Source organism: Dermacentor albipictus, chromosome 1 (assembly GCF_038994185.2).
Source record: "Dermacentor albipictus isolate Rhodes 1998 colony chromosome 1, USDA_Dalb.pri_finalv2, whole genome shotgun sequence".
NCBI classification, from domain to species: Eukaryota; Metazoa; Arthropoda; class Arachnida; order Ixodida; family Ixodidae; genus Dermacentor; species Dermacentor albipictus.
In genome coordinates, this window is record NC_091821.1 from 498,122,603 (window position 1) to 498,140,161 (window position 17,559).

Sequence of the window (17,559 nt, forward strand, 5' to 3'; positions counted from 1 at the left end):
GCGGGGTATTGAGCCCTACTCTTAACCTAACTGTGGTCAGCCTTGCTGAACTTTTAGCCGAGACAGTTCACCTATCAATATATGCTGACAATATTTGTCTTTGGCCTTGTGCGGAGACTTGTCTCGAAGTACGTGTACGGATCCAGTGAGCAGCCACCCTAACTTGTTAATACCACAAACAATGCCATAGTGTATCCGCTGAAAAATGTGTGTTGATTGCATTTATGCGCAAACCCATGACACTGTACCCTATTTCTCTCAATGGCCAAGCTATCGCATACCAGAAGTCTCATCACTTCTTGGGTGCGACTATTTACTGGGACCTTTCATGGAGCCACCACTGCATCTACCTGAAGCGGAGCCTAATTTCAATAATTCATATAATGAAGCTCCTGTGCGGAAAAACCTGGTGGATGTTAGTACGGTCCATGCTGAATTGAACTCGGGTTTTAAACGCCGAAACCACAATCTGATTATGAGGCTAGACGTAGTGGGGGACTCCGGATTATTTTGGCCGCCAGGAAATTTTTTATGTGCCTACAATGCACGGGCATTTTTGCATTCTGCCCCCATCGAAATGCAGCCACCGCAGTCCATGCTGCAGCTGTACAGAGCCCAATATCTGGGCTTTTTACAGTACAGCTTACCAGTTTTGGCAAAAATGTGCAAAACAAATGTTTGCACCCTCAAAAGTTTGCAAAGGCCAGGCCCCACACACGTGTCTTGGACTACCACAGGGCACCTCGACTCATAAAACAACCATGATTGCTACAGACCATCTGCTTCCAATATATGTACATCACAGTTGAGAACCTCAGAGCACACATTCTACACCTGTTGTGTCTCATCATTATATTGCTGCTTCGCCGGCACAAAGACCTTAAGCCACATTTTCCAAACTTGTTGCAACACATCAAGGCTGCTTTCTGCTGGGCTTTACACCAGCACCAAGACCACCGTTAACCCAGTGGTGCCTACATCAACCACAAGTATGCCACACAATTCTGGGAATTACACAGAAGACTTGTCATTCAACAATGGCTCTATGACAGTTCACCTTGTCACTATTAAACAAGTTATATGGACAAAGAATGCACATTTGTATGCATCACAATGTATTTGTCTCAGCCACCAGCTCCACAGGTGCTGTTGTCAACCTGGCCTTACTAATCACAATCAAGTTCAAAGTGTCCCACATAACTACCTCTACAGCAGCTGAACTTGCTGCCCTGGGTGCAGATGTTAATTACATTGTGCAAACACAACCTCAAAAGTGGGTCCTTTTATGTTGCTCCAAAGTAGCCCTTCAAAACCTACAGCCAGCCTTCCGATGCAGGACATATGAACAACTTATGTTTGAGACTAGAGAGGTTATGCATCTAGCTCACACAAAGGGACATGACATCATCGCCCAATGGCTGCCGGGACACTGTGGCATCGTTGGTAATGACCTAGCCAGAGACGCAGATTCTTGGACTACAGACACACGAATTGAAGCAATGTAGGCATTGCTTCAGTTCATGAAATCAGCTGGCCTGAGTGACCAATTTCAGGAGTGAAGTGATGAACAACCAAACACGTTCACACTGAGAGTACCTTCTTTCCTCCCTCCCCTTTCCCCGCATAGGGTAGCAAACCAGACACACATCTGGTTGACCTCCCTACCTTTGCTTCTTTTTTTTCCTCCTCCTCCTAATTGAGAACCAAGCAACACATACCAGGCCATCGGTGCATGCACCTGTGGTAAACAGCCTCTGGCAGAACTTTCCACCTCCCAGCTAAAGTCAAGTGAAGCCAAGGAACTACGCTTGACCAGATTTGCCTGGATGTTGCCTTCGCTCGACGTTATGCCGATCTTATCAGCCATGCAGTCAACCAGAACTGTGAACACTTCCAAGTGTCTGAGACTCTACATCTGATTTGCAACTGCCTTATCTATGTGTCACAGCAGAAGGAGCTGGCTTCTATGCTGGTAGGCCAGCTTAGAACGGCAATGGACGGCAAATCAGAAAGTACTGTTTTGTCCACATACACAGAAGCAACAACACCTACAAGGGCCGTTATGGACTATTTAAAGAGTACCAGTCTATAGACTCAAGCATAGGCAGAAAGTTTTCATTTTTTCTAAGGGAGAGGGGGGGAGGGGGGGCTGCTAGGGCCCGACCAGCTTTCTGACTCCTACCCGCCGTGATGTTTCGTATGAGGCCAAAAAGCCATATGAATGAGCGACCCATACATCGTGGCTGCGAGAAGAAAGCATGTAACAGTGAGCCGAAAAGGATGGCGGCATGGCGGGCATTATCTTCCCACGTGCTCAATGTTCAAGTTAGTTGGAGGTCACGTGACCAAATGTGCGCTTGGGAAGGCGAGCACACGTCTTCTCTTCTATACCTGCCGTGGCTGCAAATGACTGTGCATGGCTAATGTTTACACGGCCCGCGAGCCGCACCTAATTGTTGGTAGTTTATTGGTAGGTGCAATGCTAAGGGGCAGCAGGGATGGCTGCTAACTTTATGTGCACTACCTTTCTTCCCGGGCTGTCTTTCCGTGCCCCTAGTGTTGCAGATCACGTAGTCTAAGAGAGAGCGGTAACTGGAGATGTTGCTGGCAGAGACTGTCTTATAGTGGAAATAAAAATAGGCAGATGACCATGCTGAATCTAATTTACGGAGTCACGGCGAATCACATGGCTGCAAGAATTGTTCGCCTCCACTGCCGGTGTTCTTCATAATGCCAGTGTTGTGATTGCGAGTGCTCGTGGTCATGCAGTAAGATATTTACAGGTTTACATGGCTTGCGCATTACACTGTGCTTTTAATTAGTAAGTGAATGTTTACTACAATTTATATGGCCAATGTAGCGTATAGACTCATGTAAGGGCCCCACTTCTTTGCTGCGATTTTGACAAACCTTACATGGGACCGAGCTATTTGAACTAAATTTTCCAACCACATGTGCAAAGCCCACCGTAAACCACCACGATCGCCTCCTCTTGCCATCCACTAGCGAGGCGCTAAAGTACAATGCACGCGAAAATTCGCTGTTGAGCGTGACTGGAGTCAGCACACTGAACGAGATTGCTTCTCAGTTGGATGTTTTTTTTTTTTAAGTATTAGCTGTCAAGTTGGGGGTGCGGCCCTTACATGGGTGTAGCCATTTTACGGATTTATATGGTAAGAATTTTCCTTCATGTAATAACTTTGCTGTCACTGATACTGCTTCGCTTTCCAGCAAAACTGCAGCCTCTCTCTCCTTTTTTTACTGTGAGTCCAAGTACAAGCGCTGCTGCACATGACTGCTATGGAATCTGATTTCAAGTGAATTCGGATTAGCCTCATTTCGGTTACTAAGTGAATTATATATATATATATATATATATATATATATATATATATATATATATATATATATATATATATATATATATATATATATATATATATATATATATATATATATTTGACGTCTGCATGCAAGTGGCAATGTTTCCATCCCTAACAACTGTCATAAATTATTAGAAGAGGTCTCTTTTTTGCGAGTCGTTAGCACTGCAGACTGGATAGATAAGCAACACTGAGACATATCATTCCCATGCATTTTGCACGCCTTTGATAAAAGACTCTGCCGAAGGGGTCAGTAAAGTCTGTAGGTTCTCTTTCAGGGACAAAAAAAAATACACACAAAGCATTTTGAAGCGAGGTAAACATACAGCAACATATTCATTGTCTAGGCATAGGCTATCCATATCATTAAATATAATTGTTAGTTGGCTACCTCCTTGTCTTGAAAAAATATAATAAATTTTGTCCTGTGTATATATTTAAATGTGTTGTGTTTGCGCACAGTGCTCACAGTGGAAATAAAGAAAGCAAAGTTAGAAAATATGGATCAAATATGTAGTTGCTGCTGGTGCTTCTAATGCGGTTGTCCTCTTATTGTCAGGATTCCCAGAAATAAAGCGAAAGTATGAATTAAAAGCTGTGCACGTCTGCACCAAGAATGATGCAGAGCACGGAGCGCAGTGGGGAATGAAAGACGCGAGCAGGAGGGTGCAGTGGAACCATGAGGTGGAAGGCGGAGGAGGAGGGCAAGGCAAAAGCATGCGAAGAAAAGCATAGTGCAGCTACAATAGCTACGAGATGGTGCCAGAGTAGCGCACGTTGTCTGGGAGGTCCATCTGCGACGGCCACTGTGAATCGCATCCACACGTTACCCATGCACTGCCTCTCGCAATCTTCATGTTAACGAGGCAGTGGTGGGCCTCATGAGGCAGATTGTGCGCGCCAGCCAATATGTAGCAAAATGAAACCACGTATAGAGCTGTGCTCAAATTTCGGATTAGGGAGTACCGTAATTATCAGGGAATTTTTTTCTGTGCTTATTTGCTCCACAGAGACCAGATACTCTTCGAATTGTTCACGTTAAAATTATCCAGATCCCACGAACTCTCATCATCATCAGCCTATATTATGTCCACTGCAGGACGAAGTCCTCTCCCCACGATCTCCAATTACCTCTGTCCTGTGCCAACCGATTCCATCTAGCACCCGCAAATTTCCTAATTTCGTCGCACCACCTAGTCTTCTGCAGTCCTCTACTACGTTTCCCTTCTCTTGGTACTCATTATGTCACCCTAATGGTCTATGGTCCAACGGTTATCTACTCTACGCATTACATGACCTGCCCAGCGCCATTTTTTTCTCTTCATGCCAATTAGAATGTCATCTGTACCCATTTGCTCCCTGATCCGAACCGCTCTTTTTCTGTCTCTTAAAGTTATGCCTAGCATTCTTTGTTCTATTGCTCTTTGTGCAGTCCTTAACTTGTTCTCAAGCTTCTTTGTCAGTCTCCAAGTCCCTGCCCCATATTTCAGCACCGGTAAAATACATTGATTGTATACCTTCCTTTTCAATGTTAATGGTAAGCTTCCAGTCAGGAGCTCACGATATCTGCCAAATGCGATCCAACCCATTTTTGTTCTTCTGTGAATTTCCTTCTCATGGTCATGGTTCCCTGTGATTAGTTGACCTAGGTAAACCTACTCCTTCACAGACTGTAAGGGGTGACTTGCAATCCTGAACTCTTGTTCCCTTGCCCGGTTATTCATCATTATCTTTGTCTTCTGCATATTAATCTTCAACCCCACTCTTACACTCTCCCTGTTAAGGTCCTCAATCATTTGTTGTAACTCATCTACATCATTGCTGAATAGAACAATGTCATCCACAAATCGAAGGTTGCTGAGATATTCGCCGTTAATGCTTACTCCTAAACCTTCCCAGTTTAATAGCGTGAATATTTCTTCCAAGCACGCAGTGAATAGCATTGGAGAGATTGTCTCTCCTTGCCTGAATCCTTTCTTTATAGGTATCTTCCTACTTTTCTTGTGTAGAATTAAGGTGGCTGTGGAATCTCTGTAGATATTTTCCAAGGTATTTACGTAAGCGGCCTGGTACTCCTCGATTACGCAATGCCTCTATGACTGCTGGTACCTCTACTGAATTAAATGCTTTTTTCATAATCTATGAAAGCCATATAGAGAGGTTTATTGTACTTTGCGGATTTCCCGATAACCTTATCAATGACAGGGATGTGATCCAATGTAGAGAATCCCTTCCTGAAGCGCGCCTGTTCCCTTTAATTGACTAAAGCCCAGTGTTGCCTGTATCCTGTAGGAGATTATTTCGGTAAATATTTTATATAATACTGGGAGTAAGCTAATGGGTCTATAATTTTTCAATTCTTTAACGTCTCCCTTTTTGTGGATTAGTATAATGTTTGCATTCTACCAGTTTTCTCGGGCCCTAGCAGTTGATAGACACTTTGTATAGAGAGCCACCTATTTTCCAAGCATTATGTCTCCTTCATCTTTAATTAAATCGACTGTTATTCCATCTTCTCCTGCCGGTCTTCCTCGTTTCATGTCTTGCAAGGTCCTTCTGACCTCATCGCTAGATATATGAGGAGTTTCTGTATTCTGTTCATTATCGTTTTGAATGGAGTTCTCCTTAGTTTTATGGGTACTGTACAGGCCAGTACAGAATTCTTCCGTTGCATTTATTATACCTTTGAGATTGCTGATGATATTACCCTGCTCATCTTTCAGTGCATAAATCTTGGTTTGTCCTATGCCAAGTTTCCTTCTCACTGATTTCAGGCTGCATCCATATTTTACAGCTTCCTCAGCCTTTCTCAAGTTATAGTTTCGAATATCACTTATTTTTGCCTTGTTGATCCTTTTTGACAGTTCCGCGAATTCTATTTTATCTCTTGAGCTGGACACTTTCATTCTTTGTCGTTTCTTTATTAGATCCTTTGTTATTTAGGAGAGCTTGCCTACTGGTTGCCTTGGTGCCTTGCCTCCCACTTCAGTTGCTGCCTCTGAAGCCAGCCTTGTTACGGTTTTATTCATTACCTCTATGTAATCATCATCATCTTTCTGTTCTAAAGTTGCAAATTTGTTTACAAGTACCAGCCTAAATTTGTCTGCTTTTACCCTTACTGCCTCTAAGTTGACCTGTTCTTTCTTGACCAATTTTACTCTTTCTCTCTTCAAATTGAGCTGAATCCCAGCCCTCATTAAACTACGATCACTGCACTTTACCCTACCTATCACTTATTTATCCTGCACTATGCTGGGAACGGCAGAAAGTATGAAATCAATTTCATTCCTTGTTTCACCATTAGGGCTTTTACAGGTCCACTTTCTGTTGTTAAGTTTCCTGAAAAATGTGTTCATTTATTCTGCGAATTCTACCGGTATCTCTCCTCTAGAGTTCCTAGAATCGACACCATAGTTGCCAATTGCTTGTTCACCAGCTTGCTTTTTCTGCACTTTTGCAATGAAGTCGCCCATTACTACAGTATACTGAGTTTGCACTGTTCACATCGCTGATTCAACATATTCATAACACTGATCTACTTCCTCATCATCGTGACTGGATGTTGGAGCGTAGGCTTGTACTACCTTTAATCTATACCTCTTAATAAGTTTGATTACGACTACAGCTACTCTCTCATTATAGCTGTAGAGTATGTCAATGTTGCCCACTATGTCCTTATGGATTAGGAATTCTACTCCGTATTGCTTCTTATCAGGGACACCTCCATAGCAGAGGACATGGCTATTATTCAACAACATCTAAGCCTCATCAATTCTTTTAATCTCACTAAGGTCGATGATATCCCAAACAATGTCTGATAGTTCCTCAAAGAGTACTGCTAAGCTAGCCTCACTGGATAGAGTTTGGCAATTAAAGGTTGACAGGGTCAGTTTCCATTGGCGGCCTGTCCGCACCCAGAGATTCTTAGCACCCTCTGCTGCTTTACAGGTCTGACCGCCGCCTTGGACAAGTGCTCCGCAGCTGCTGGGGACTAAGGGCCGTAAGTTAATTGTAGATATCTTTGGGGAGGTTGTGGCCAAATACCGACCAGGGAGGCCAATTCCTGTTCTGGTGAGGGAGTGTCTTTGTTCAAGCTTAGTGGGCCTTGCTAATTTGGTTGTGCCTGGATTAGTATAGCCCCATTCGCTCTCGGCATCTTTCGCTGGTCTCAGGCGCCACTCCAAGCCTGCAGATGTACTGCTCTGGAGGATGTCATATTCCACAAACTCTAGGAGTCAGCACTCCTCCCTCTATTAAACAACTTGCTTTTCTAACCTTTGTGTGGCCCAAGGTAGAGTATGTCGATGCTGTTTTTGAACTCCACCACAATAACCTTATTAAAGCCCTTGAGTCAGTTCAGAACCGCGCAACGCGATTTAGTCTGTCAACTTATTCATACCTCCCCCCCCCCCCCCAATTCAAGCATCTCAGCACTAAAAGCCCAAATAAGCTTACCCTCTCTAGCCTCACGGGGTGGAATAGCATTGTGTTAACCTTTTTCATACATTTTTCCATTTTTTGCCTTCTGAGAACCCATACATAAAAAGAGCACATAGCATTGCCCGTACCAGTCACTCTAACACAGTACCATACCACAGTACCACAAGCCCATACCGTGACTTTTCAGCAATAATTTTTTCTGCGCACAAAACAAGACTGGAATGGCCTGCCCACCGAAGTTGCCACTATCATCGACCCACTTGCATTCAAGCGGCACATCGAAATCATGCCTTCGTAATTTGTAGTATGTTTCTTTGTCACTAACCCCCTCCCTCATGTAATGTCTCAACAAGAGACCTTTGAGGAAATAAATAAATAAATAAAGTGAAGCTGTGGTGCACTGACAAAACGAAACAGCACATCTCGATGACAGACACGCAGCCCACTTTGGCGGTGAACGCGCTCCGAAATAATCATCCCAGGTGGCAGAAAAAGCAGCGAAGTGCCACTGCTGACCACAGTGTCTAAATCACCAGACACCAAAGAGCTCTCGCGTGGAAGCACATGCGTCCCAAAGAGCTAGGTGGTGTTTGGCGATGAACCTGCCCAGCAACTCAGTCGTGCAAAAGTATTTTCCTTCACAACGTAAAAAAAAAAAAGAAGTCAGGCCACTGAACACAACAATGGGTGAAAGACCCAACGAAAGCTGTCCACTTTAAAGGGCATTTTGTGTCTGTCACTTCACACTGTTTACCATTTTTATGGGGTGTTAGTCAGGCTAACGTTGCACGCAACTACACGAGGCTCACCTCGTTCGGCATACCACTGAGGGTTGGCGATGAACTCCCGGATGTCAGCGAGCAAACGCTCGGCTATGCCGGAGTCCAGGATGACCGAATCCAAGGGCCTTCGCTGCCGAGGCAGCCCAAAGGGCCGCCACTCTGAGCCCATGGCACAGTAGACGACCGTTCGGCCAGCCTCCTTCTCCAGGGCAAGGGCACGTGCTGCACACCAGGAGGTTTCATGACATCCCAGTAGGGCACAGCCTTATTGAAGTCGAACGTCTTTACAACAACACTGGCACAGAAGGGTGCACAGCAGTACGACGGGCAAGGCACTGCCGCCGGTGCTCTCAACATCGTGATGTTAAACACCATCTCATTAGCGAGACACCACAGCAAGCGCCCATGCCACCATCAACTTGCGGAAGTCCAACCAAGCCAAGTTGTAAGGGCCAAAATGCACATGTGCATCGAGAGTGTGCCATTTTAACAGAGTAAAAAAAAAATTTCTACCATGCATTTTGAGTTGTACTTATTAAGTACTACAACCAGTGTCATTTTTAGACACGAAGAAGGCCATACACAAACTTGACTCTGCGCCACCACCATGAATCAAGACCGTGGCTCTGACCTCAGGTTTGATCAACGATGACGGTTACAGGTCATATTTATGAGCATATTTATGGAGAGCTTCCCTTAAACTTTGTTGGCAGCCACTCCAGCTGCTGTCAGCAAATTTATTTCCCTGTACTACGTAGGCCACTAGGCCTAAATGGTGATTAAAAAAATGAAATTCTGGGGTCTCGTGTGCAGAAACCATGATCTGATTACAAGGCACACCATTGTGGGGAAATATGAATTAATTTTGACCATTTTAACGTGCACCTAGATCTAAATACACACGCGTTCTCATACTTTGTCAACAAAATCTGGCTGCTGTGACTGCGATCGAACCTGCAAACTCAAGCTCAACAGTGTAACGCTCTCACCAGATCTGCTTGCACAGCAGTCGGCAGTCGAAGTTGTGGCTTGGTGCCAATCAACATGGCAGCAACGTTATGCACAGCAGCACTGCTTTGCGCAAGCACATCATGTAAAAAATCGAGCATGCAGTCTGCAAAATTTCAGCTGCTGTTATACATTGGTTCAAGGGGCAGGTGATGATGCCGCGGGGAAGTACCAAAGGTCAAGGCACGTCCAAAAAGCAATCATCTGAAATATCAGTTGGTGCCTATATTTAACATTTTTAATACCAGAACACATTTTGAGCCACGTGCAAACAAATTTCCTTCACTATAACTGCTAGTGTGTTGGATCTCGTATTATTGGTTTCGTTATGGCAGGAGAATACTCCTTTGAAATGAAGCTTGAGCAAGCAAATTTAATATTTACTTAATTAAATCCAATGATTTGTTTTATCTGATCCATGTCCCTTATAGGAAAGTTTAACCATATGTCTTTCTGTACTAAATCACATGGCTAGTACTGTAGCTCAGCTGTCAAAAAAAGATATATGTATTTCTTTATTAGTTTGTACCAGATTTTCACAGGCACTATCCAGCTGGTAACTTAGTGGGATAACTTTGTCTTGTCATTGTATATTGAGGTATGTATGTAGTGAAAAAAAAAAAAAGCATCACTGCCTTTGGCATTACCCCAGTGCATTTATCTAAGGGAGTGGCCTATCAAGCAATGATATGCATCAGTGGTGTACCCCCAATTACACGCACATGCAAGGTAGATATTAAATGGTGTCATGTAAGTCTGGCAAAATGAGAAGCCAATGAATGTTTCTTTAGAGCGAAGCTGCTAAGGGCTAGTTCCCCCAGAATTGTCCCCGTGTATAGACACAAAACTTCCATACGCTGGCCAATCCTGAAGATAGTGCAATGCCGGGCTGACCCTCAGCGGAGGGGCAGTTCGCCATTAAGGGGCCCACAGGGGTGCAGCCAGGGGGGGAGGGAGGCAGCTTAGGGGCTTCAGCCTCTCTCCGAAATTTTTTTCGTGCTGTCATGCACCGCCAACCAAAACAACCCCTGGCGCCAGAAATCATTCTGGATTTTGTCTAGAATGTCATTTTCATGCTCGAAAAAACATTTCAGCGCAAACATTATGAACTCGGACCGGATTTCGCGGCAACGCCCATGCACGGGGAGTCACATGACGCAAGGAGCCGCATCCGAGCACAAAGTTTCAAGGGCGTTTTGATGGCGATTGGGCTCGTCGTGGCATCTCGCGGAGGCCGCAGAATCTACGAAGTGCATGGATTTCAATTCCGAAACTTTATGGGTATAAAGTTCTCATAAACAAAGACGAGCTTTAGATTTTAAATTCTGGAACTTTGTGGGTTTGATGTTGTTAGTATAAGCATTTGACACCAAAGGTGCATCAAGTTTTCTAAAGTTGAACATTGGACCATGCAACGAGACAAGCCAAATCAACACACTATCAAACAAGTTGACAAAGCACGCAGCAAGGTCCGATGACACAAAGTGTTGTAATGGTTCATTTGTGCCATCATGTCGAAGAAAAGAATATCACTATTTTTTTCACCTACGCCATTCATGTCGAGACAAGGCCAGCAAAAGCAACTACGTTCTTATTTATTTTTCTGCTTTGAATTTTATTCACGAGGACACATTGAGCCTCTTCAATGTTCTTGTTCTCGCTACCCACGGGCTGCCACGGGCTGCCACGGGCTGCATGCATTTTTCTCATGTTGCCCCGACCACCGCGCGGCGCACTTTGGTGTGCGTTTGTTTTTCTCTAACCAAGTGCATTTTCGCTTGGCAGAGTTTTGGATGCTTTCTGGCTAGCAGATGACAAAAAACAGTGGTTGCTAGCTGCCATCGCTGTGGGGACTCGATGGATTGCAACGCGTTTGCTTGAGTGCAACCTCTCCGGAAAGCCTTGTCTCGCCGATGTAGGATAACGAGCAGTATACATATGCTTCTCTGTGTACCAAGCGTCTCAAGTTTTCTTTGGTATTCCTTCAGTAGCCACATTAGGTGCCCAAAGTAGGCATTCAATTGTGGCCAGCATGCTTTCCTTTGTGTTTTCATTTCGGTGCCCCCACCCCACAAAATAAAGAAAGACGTTGCGGTGCAGCAAATTGTGGCATGGTGAAAGGTCGATTTTGTTACTTCTTCTTTTGCGGAAAGTAATTGGCCATTGAATGCTTCAGTTCCCCGATGCTCTTATTATGTTATTGCAATAGCAATTATATGGACACTCCAGGTGCATTCCTGTCGTCACCGTCGCCCTCATGTTCCGTATAAAGTCCAAAGGCGATAACATCGTGACCACGTGCCGCGTGCCGCGTGCTGTATGTGCGAGTAAAAGGGTAGGAGGGTGGTGGTGGCACGGGTGAGCTGACGATGGTGGCTCAGTATTGTGTGTGCAAGGAAGAAAAGCAGGGAGGAAGTGTGCCGCCTTCCGTCATGCGCGATACATTAGCGGGAAAGGAGAGAGGGGTGGCGGGCCTTAGGATTCTGTGATCTGTGAATCTTTGATTGCGCAACATGTTTATTTGCCTTGTCCGACATATTACATACAGTGATATTTTTTTAGATACGTAGATTTATTGGAGACTTATCATCATCATCATCAGCCTGGTTACGCCCACTGCAGGGCAAAGGCCTCTCCCATATTTCTCCAACAACCCCGGTCATGTACTAATTGTGGCCATGCCGTCCCTGCAAACTTCTTAATCTCATCCGCCCACCTAACTTTCTGCCGTCCCCTGCTACGCTTCCCTTCCCTTGGAATCCAGTCCGTAACCCTTAATGACCACCGGTTATCTTCCCTCCTCATTACATGTCCTGCCCATGCCCATTTCTTTTTCTTGATTTCAACTAAGATGTCATTAACTCGCGTTTGTTCCCTCACCCAATCTACTCTTTTCTTATCCCTTAACGTTACACCTATCATTCTTCTTTCCATAGCTCGTTGCGTCGTCCTCAATTTGAGTAGAACCCTTTTCGTAAGCCTCCAGGTTTCTGCCCCGTAGGTGAGTACTGGTAAGACACAGCTATTATACACTTTTCTCTTGAGGGATAATACAGTACAGTACCAGTGCCACCCACGACGATAATGGAAGAGAAAGTAGTCTAGAGGAATTCGAAATCCCACAGGTAACGCCAGAAGAAGTAAAGAAAGCCTTGGGAGATATGCAAAGGGGGAAGGCAGCTGGGGAGGATCAGGTAACAGCAGATTTGTTGAAGAATGGTGGGCAGATTGTTCTAGAGAAACTGGCCACCCTGTATACGCAATGCCTCATAACGTCGAGCGTACCGGAATCTTGGAAAAACGCTAACATAATCCTAATCCATAAGAAAGGGGACGCCAAAGACTTGAAAAATTATAGACCAATCAGCTTACTGTCCGTTGCCTACAAACTATTTACTAAGGTAATCACAAATAGAATCAGGAACACCTTAGACTTCTGTCAAGCAAAGGACCAGGCAGGATTCCGTAAAGGCTACTCAACAATAGATCATATTCACACTATCAATCAGGTGATAGAAAAATGTGCGGAATATAACCAACCCTTATATATAGCTTTCATTGATTACGAGAAAGCATTTGATTCTGTCGAAACCTCAGCAGTCATGGAGGCATTACGGAATTAGGGTGTAGACGAGCCATATGTAAAAATACTGAAAAATATCTATAGCGGCTCCACAGCCACCGTAGTCCTCCATAAAGAAAGCAACAAAATCCCAATAAAGAAAGGCGTCAGGCAGGGAGATACGATCTCTCCAATGCTATTCACAGCGTGTTTGCAGGAGGTATTCAGAGACCTGGATTGGGAAGAAATGGGGATAAAAGTTAATGGAGAATACCTTAGTAACTTGCGATTCGCTGATGATATTGCCTTGCTTAGTAACTCAGGGGACCAATTGCAATGCATGCTCACTGACCTGGAGAGGCAAAGTAGAAGAGTGGGTCTAAAAATTAATCTGCAGAAAACTAAAGTAATGTTTAACAGTCTCGGAAGAGAACAGCAGTTTACAATAGGCAGCGAGGCACTGGAAGTCGTAAGGAAATACATATACTTAGGGCAGGTAGTGACTGCGGATCCGGATCATGAGACAGAAATAATCAGAAGAATAAGAATGGGCTGGGGTGCGTTTGGCAGGCATTCTCAGATCATGAACAGCAGGTTGCCATTGGAGACTTATACGTATATTTAAATATCTTGTTGCAAGGTTTCGTGTATACGTGCAGTGAACTTTGTTTCCAGTGACACTTTTTTTGCCCTTTATCAAGCTGTATCTTTACATTTGTATATTCCATTGCATCTTCACATTTCTAATAAATGAGGGCAAGTCAAATGAAAGTGAGCCAACCCACCGCGCACAATAACGGTTCGGTTCATTATCTGCGAAGCATGCGCGTAGCACACAGGCTTCTCTCATCTACAAAAGTGACACGCAGGTGTGATGCTAATGCTCTCATTTTTTAATGTTTAATGTTTAATGCTCTCATTCACTGGCTTGAACATGGTCGCGTGACATAATAGGTGCTCCAAATGTTCAACTGCGTAGTGTCGTGAGTTTCTGACAGCTGAAGGTGTTTCCCAAAAAGAAATTAGTTGCCGTTTGGTAGATGCGTACGTTGAACATTACATTTCATTGGCTACTGTGAAGCATTGGAGCAAACTGTTGAAAGAAGGATGTGAAAGTTGCAAAGTCGATCCAAGACCGTGCCAAAGCCACCGTGCAATCACCCCCAACACAATTGCAAAGATTGAGGAGCTGATTAGACAAGAACGGAGGATAAGCTTCGTTGAACTCGCAGAGGATGTGAACATCAGTTACGGCTCATTTCACACCATAATTCATGAACGCCTCAGTTATCGGCTCTTGTGTGTGCAATAGATGCCCAAGATTTTGAACCACCGCCAGAAGACGGAGAGGCTTGGCGCTGCCTTGACTCATCTGATCCGGTATCACAATGAGGATGACGACTTCTTGTCTGCAACTGTGACCGGGGATGAATCATGGTGTCACTACTACGAGCCTGAAACAGGATGGCAAAGCTTAGTGGAAACATTAGAATTCACCACCCCCAAAGAAAGCAAAGGCCATCATTTCCGCCGGAAAGGCATTGTTGACTTTTTTTTTTCTATCGACCGGGGCCATAACAGATTGAATTTGCTAAACCTGGAGAGACTATCAATCGTTTGCGATATTGTGAAATGCTGGATTGGCTGTGTGTCGCAATCAAGAACAAACGACGTCAAAAATTGACGAATGGGGTCATCTTGCTCCATAACAATGCCCGTCCCCACAACCTTGATGTGGTTAACACAAAACCGGCAAAGTTCAAGTGGGTAACGCTGCAACATGTGCCATACAGCCCAAACCTGTCACCTTGCAACTTCCACATTTTGGGGCAATTGAAGAAACAGGTCAAGGGAATGAGATTCGCGTCTGACGATGACGTGAAAGCATCAGTTACATACTTTTTGAAGCAGCAACCCAAGGAGTTTTATGAGACGGGAATCACGCGGCTCATTAGTATGTGGGACAAATGTCTAAATGCTCATGGAGACTACTTTTAAATAAAGTACCTCGTTTGTCATATATTTGCATTTGCACACTTTCATTTTACTTGCCCTTGTATATTTTGCAGAACTCCTGCTTTTTATATGTGCTCTCTGTGGCGACTATAATTTTAGTGCAATTACTCACAATACACGACCGGTGACAGCTGCTCCTGCGTAATACATTGGAACAAGAGATTCTTCCCTGGTCGTTGCATATGTACAAAAATGTACACAAGGTTCTTGAATGACAAAGTTTCATTAAAATATTTGTCCTCAACTTGTTCATTTCATGGCCTTTACATTTTTCATATCAGCAGCATGCACTGCTTTGCTGGTTTTGCACTGATATAGTTCTAAAGTTCATGCGATATTTTCTTTACTTATTAAATAGACAAAGATGCAGAAGCATTGATATCAGTTATTTCTGGCACAATTTTTTGGACATACGAGTACAGTAAAAGCTCGTTAATTCGAACCGCAAGGGGAAGCCGCTTCAGTTCGAATTAACGAAAGTTCGAACTAACGAAAGTGAAGGGGAGCAACAGTACGCTGCGATTCGGAAGCAGTCGGGCATGTCAGAAATTCGGCGTGTCAGAAAGTGATGGCGTGTGCCGCGGGCACGCGCCATCTTCAAGTCGAAGCTCTTGGTCCTACTGTGCCACACCACCGATGTCCACCGAAACGAACGTTAGCCGAGGCTTAACACCATCACAATGAATCGCGACGGCCGATACCTTCTAAGCTGAAAACAGAGGTGCACAACCGATGAAGACTGCCGAGACAAAGACGCTGAACATGTGAAGGTGGCGAAGGCCCTGATTCGTTAGTTCTTGATTGCAAGCGCAACTGCGACGTACTTGATTCTCTGTGTCTTGGCGCTTACCGTGCCATCTCCGCACAACATTAGCAGCTGTACAAGATTTGCAATGCCTCCGAGATTCGCAACGGGCAAGAAGTCTCGGAGGTTACGTAGAACGGAGAGGCGGCAGCCGCCACTGCCTTCTGGCTGACCCTGCATCGGTTAGATTTTTTTCCGATTTTGCCTTCTCTCGCCGTTCTCTCCGTTTCGGAGGCAATACAACCTTGTGTGCAGGCAGTAGGCGCGTTTCTCTGGCCGTGTGCCAGGCGAGCGTAGTTCGAATTATCCGTGAGGGAAGCTTCTCGCGTTCGAATTAACGGACTTTTTTATACATAGACTTCTGTGGAGCTTGGCCGGACCAAATCATACAGTTCGAATTATCCATAAATTCGTATTATTGAAGTTCGAATTAACGAGCTTTCACTGTATATTCTTTTATGAAAAAATACATATTTTACTTGTCTTGACAGTGCACAGCGCTTAAGAATTTCTTTGCAGCACTTTTGGCAATGCAGTTATTATTCATGTACCTGATCCCTTGACAAATTCTATAAAGAGGAGGCCGAGCTGCAACGTGAGCCACCCCTACCGAATAAAATTTCTGGCTAAACCACTGCTACACAGCTACGCTGGTCATCCTTCTTCACAGAGTGGAAGTGCATTTTTTAGCCAAGCGTGGTTCACAGGAAGATGGATTCACGGGAAAACAAACGCTAGAAGTGATTAACAGTGCTAGAGCAAGGAATGTCGCTGGATCCAACATTTGAACAAGGGGACTGGCCTTCATCAGGGCAGGCAGCAAATGCTTTTCTTGGCAACGTTTATATATAGCTCACTCCTTTCCCAACCCTAATGGGGGGAGGAGAATAGGCAGTTGCTTGGAGTAGGGCAAGAGAAGTTGAAATCAGGAGTGTGCAAATACTGATAACAGATTTAGAATCAAATGTCAAATCAAAAAGAAAAGGTGGAATATCGAATCAAATATGAAATATCAGAAAAATTAATGCAAACTTCTACGCTTTCAAATTTTGTGCAAAAAGCACAGTGCTGCACGAGCTCAGGAGGCTGATCACATTACCAAGCACGAATCTTGCTAGCTGTCAGCAACTACGTACCTACGAGTCCAGATGCGTGGTATGCTCTACTCTCATTAAAGGAAACACCAAATTAGTATGCTAGCATTGATAATCACCGAGTTCATATACGAAAGTCTGGAAAATATTTTTTTATCGATAGAATGTATGTCAAACAGAATTAAATCCTTTTTTTTCCCCCTTTGAAGCTAACTGGAGATATATGAAGTCATCCTAAATACCAATGGGGCTTTCCTGTGCTTAATGGCATCAGAAAGTATAGCTTTCCAGTTTTCTTCCAGAAAATGAGAGGCTTTTTTTCCATCGTTATGGCAGATGGTTTCTGTGGGTTGTCGACTCGTTAAGGCCAATCTTCATGAAAGACAAAAGCGAGGAATGTGTATCAGGCCGCTCGGTACTGCTCTGGCAGACATCGGTGCCACACGCATCAACCGCGGTCAGTGCCAAC

General features: G+C 44.4%; 1 protein-coding gene across 6 annotated transcripts in view; it reads right to left on the reverse strand.

Moving 5' to 3' along the window:
• Positions 1-17,559, reverse strand: part of Bcs1 (Bcs1 chaperone) — an 89,673-nt gene that overhangs the window by 56,495 nt on the left and 15,619 nt on the right. For all 6 annotated transcript variants that reach the window (XM_065454566.1, XM_065454564.2, XM_065454568.1 and 3 more), the window contains one exon: positions 8,633-8,827. In XM_065454566.1, the coding sequence (XP_065310638.1) occupies positions 8,633-8,827 (195 nt within the window). The remainder of the gene's footprint in view (positions 1-8,632; positions 8,828-17,559) is intronic.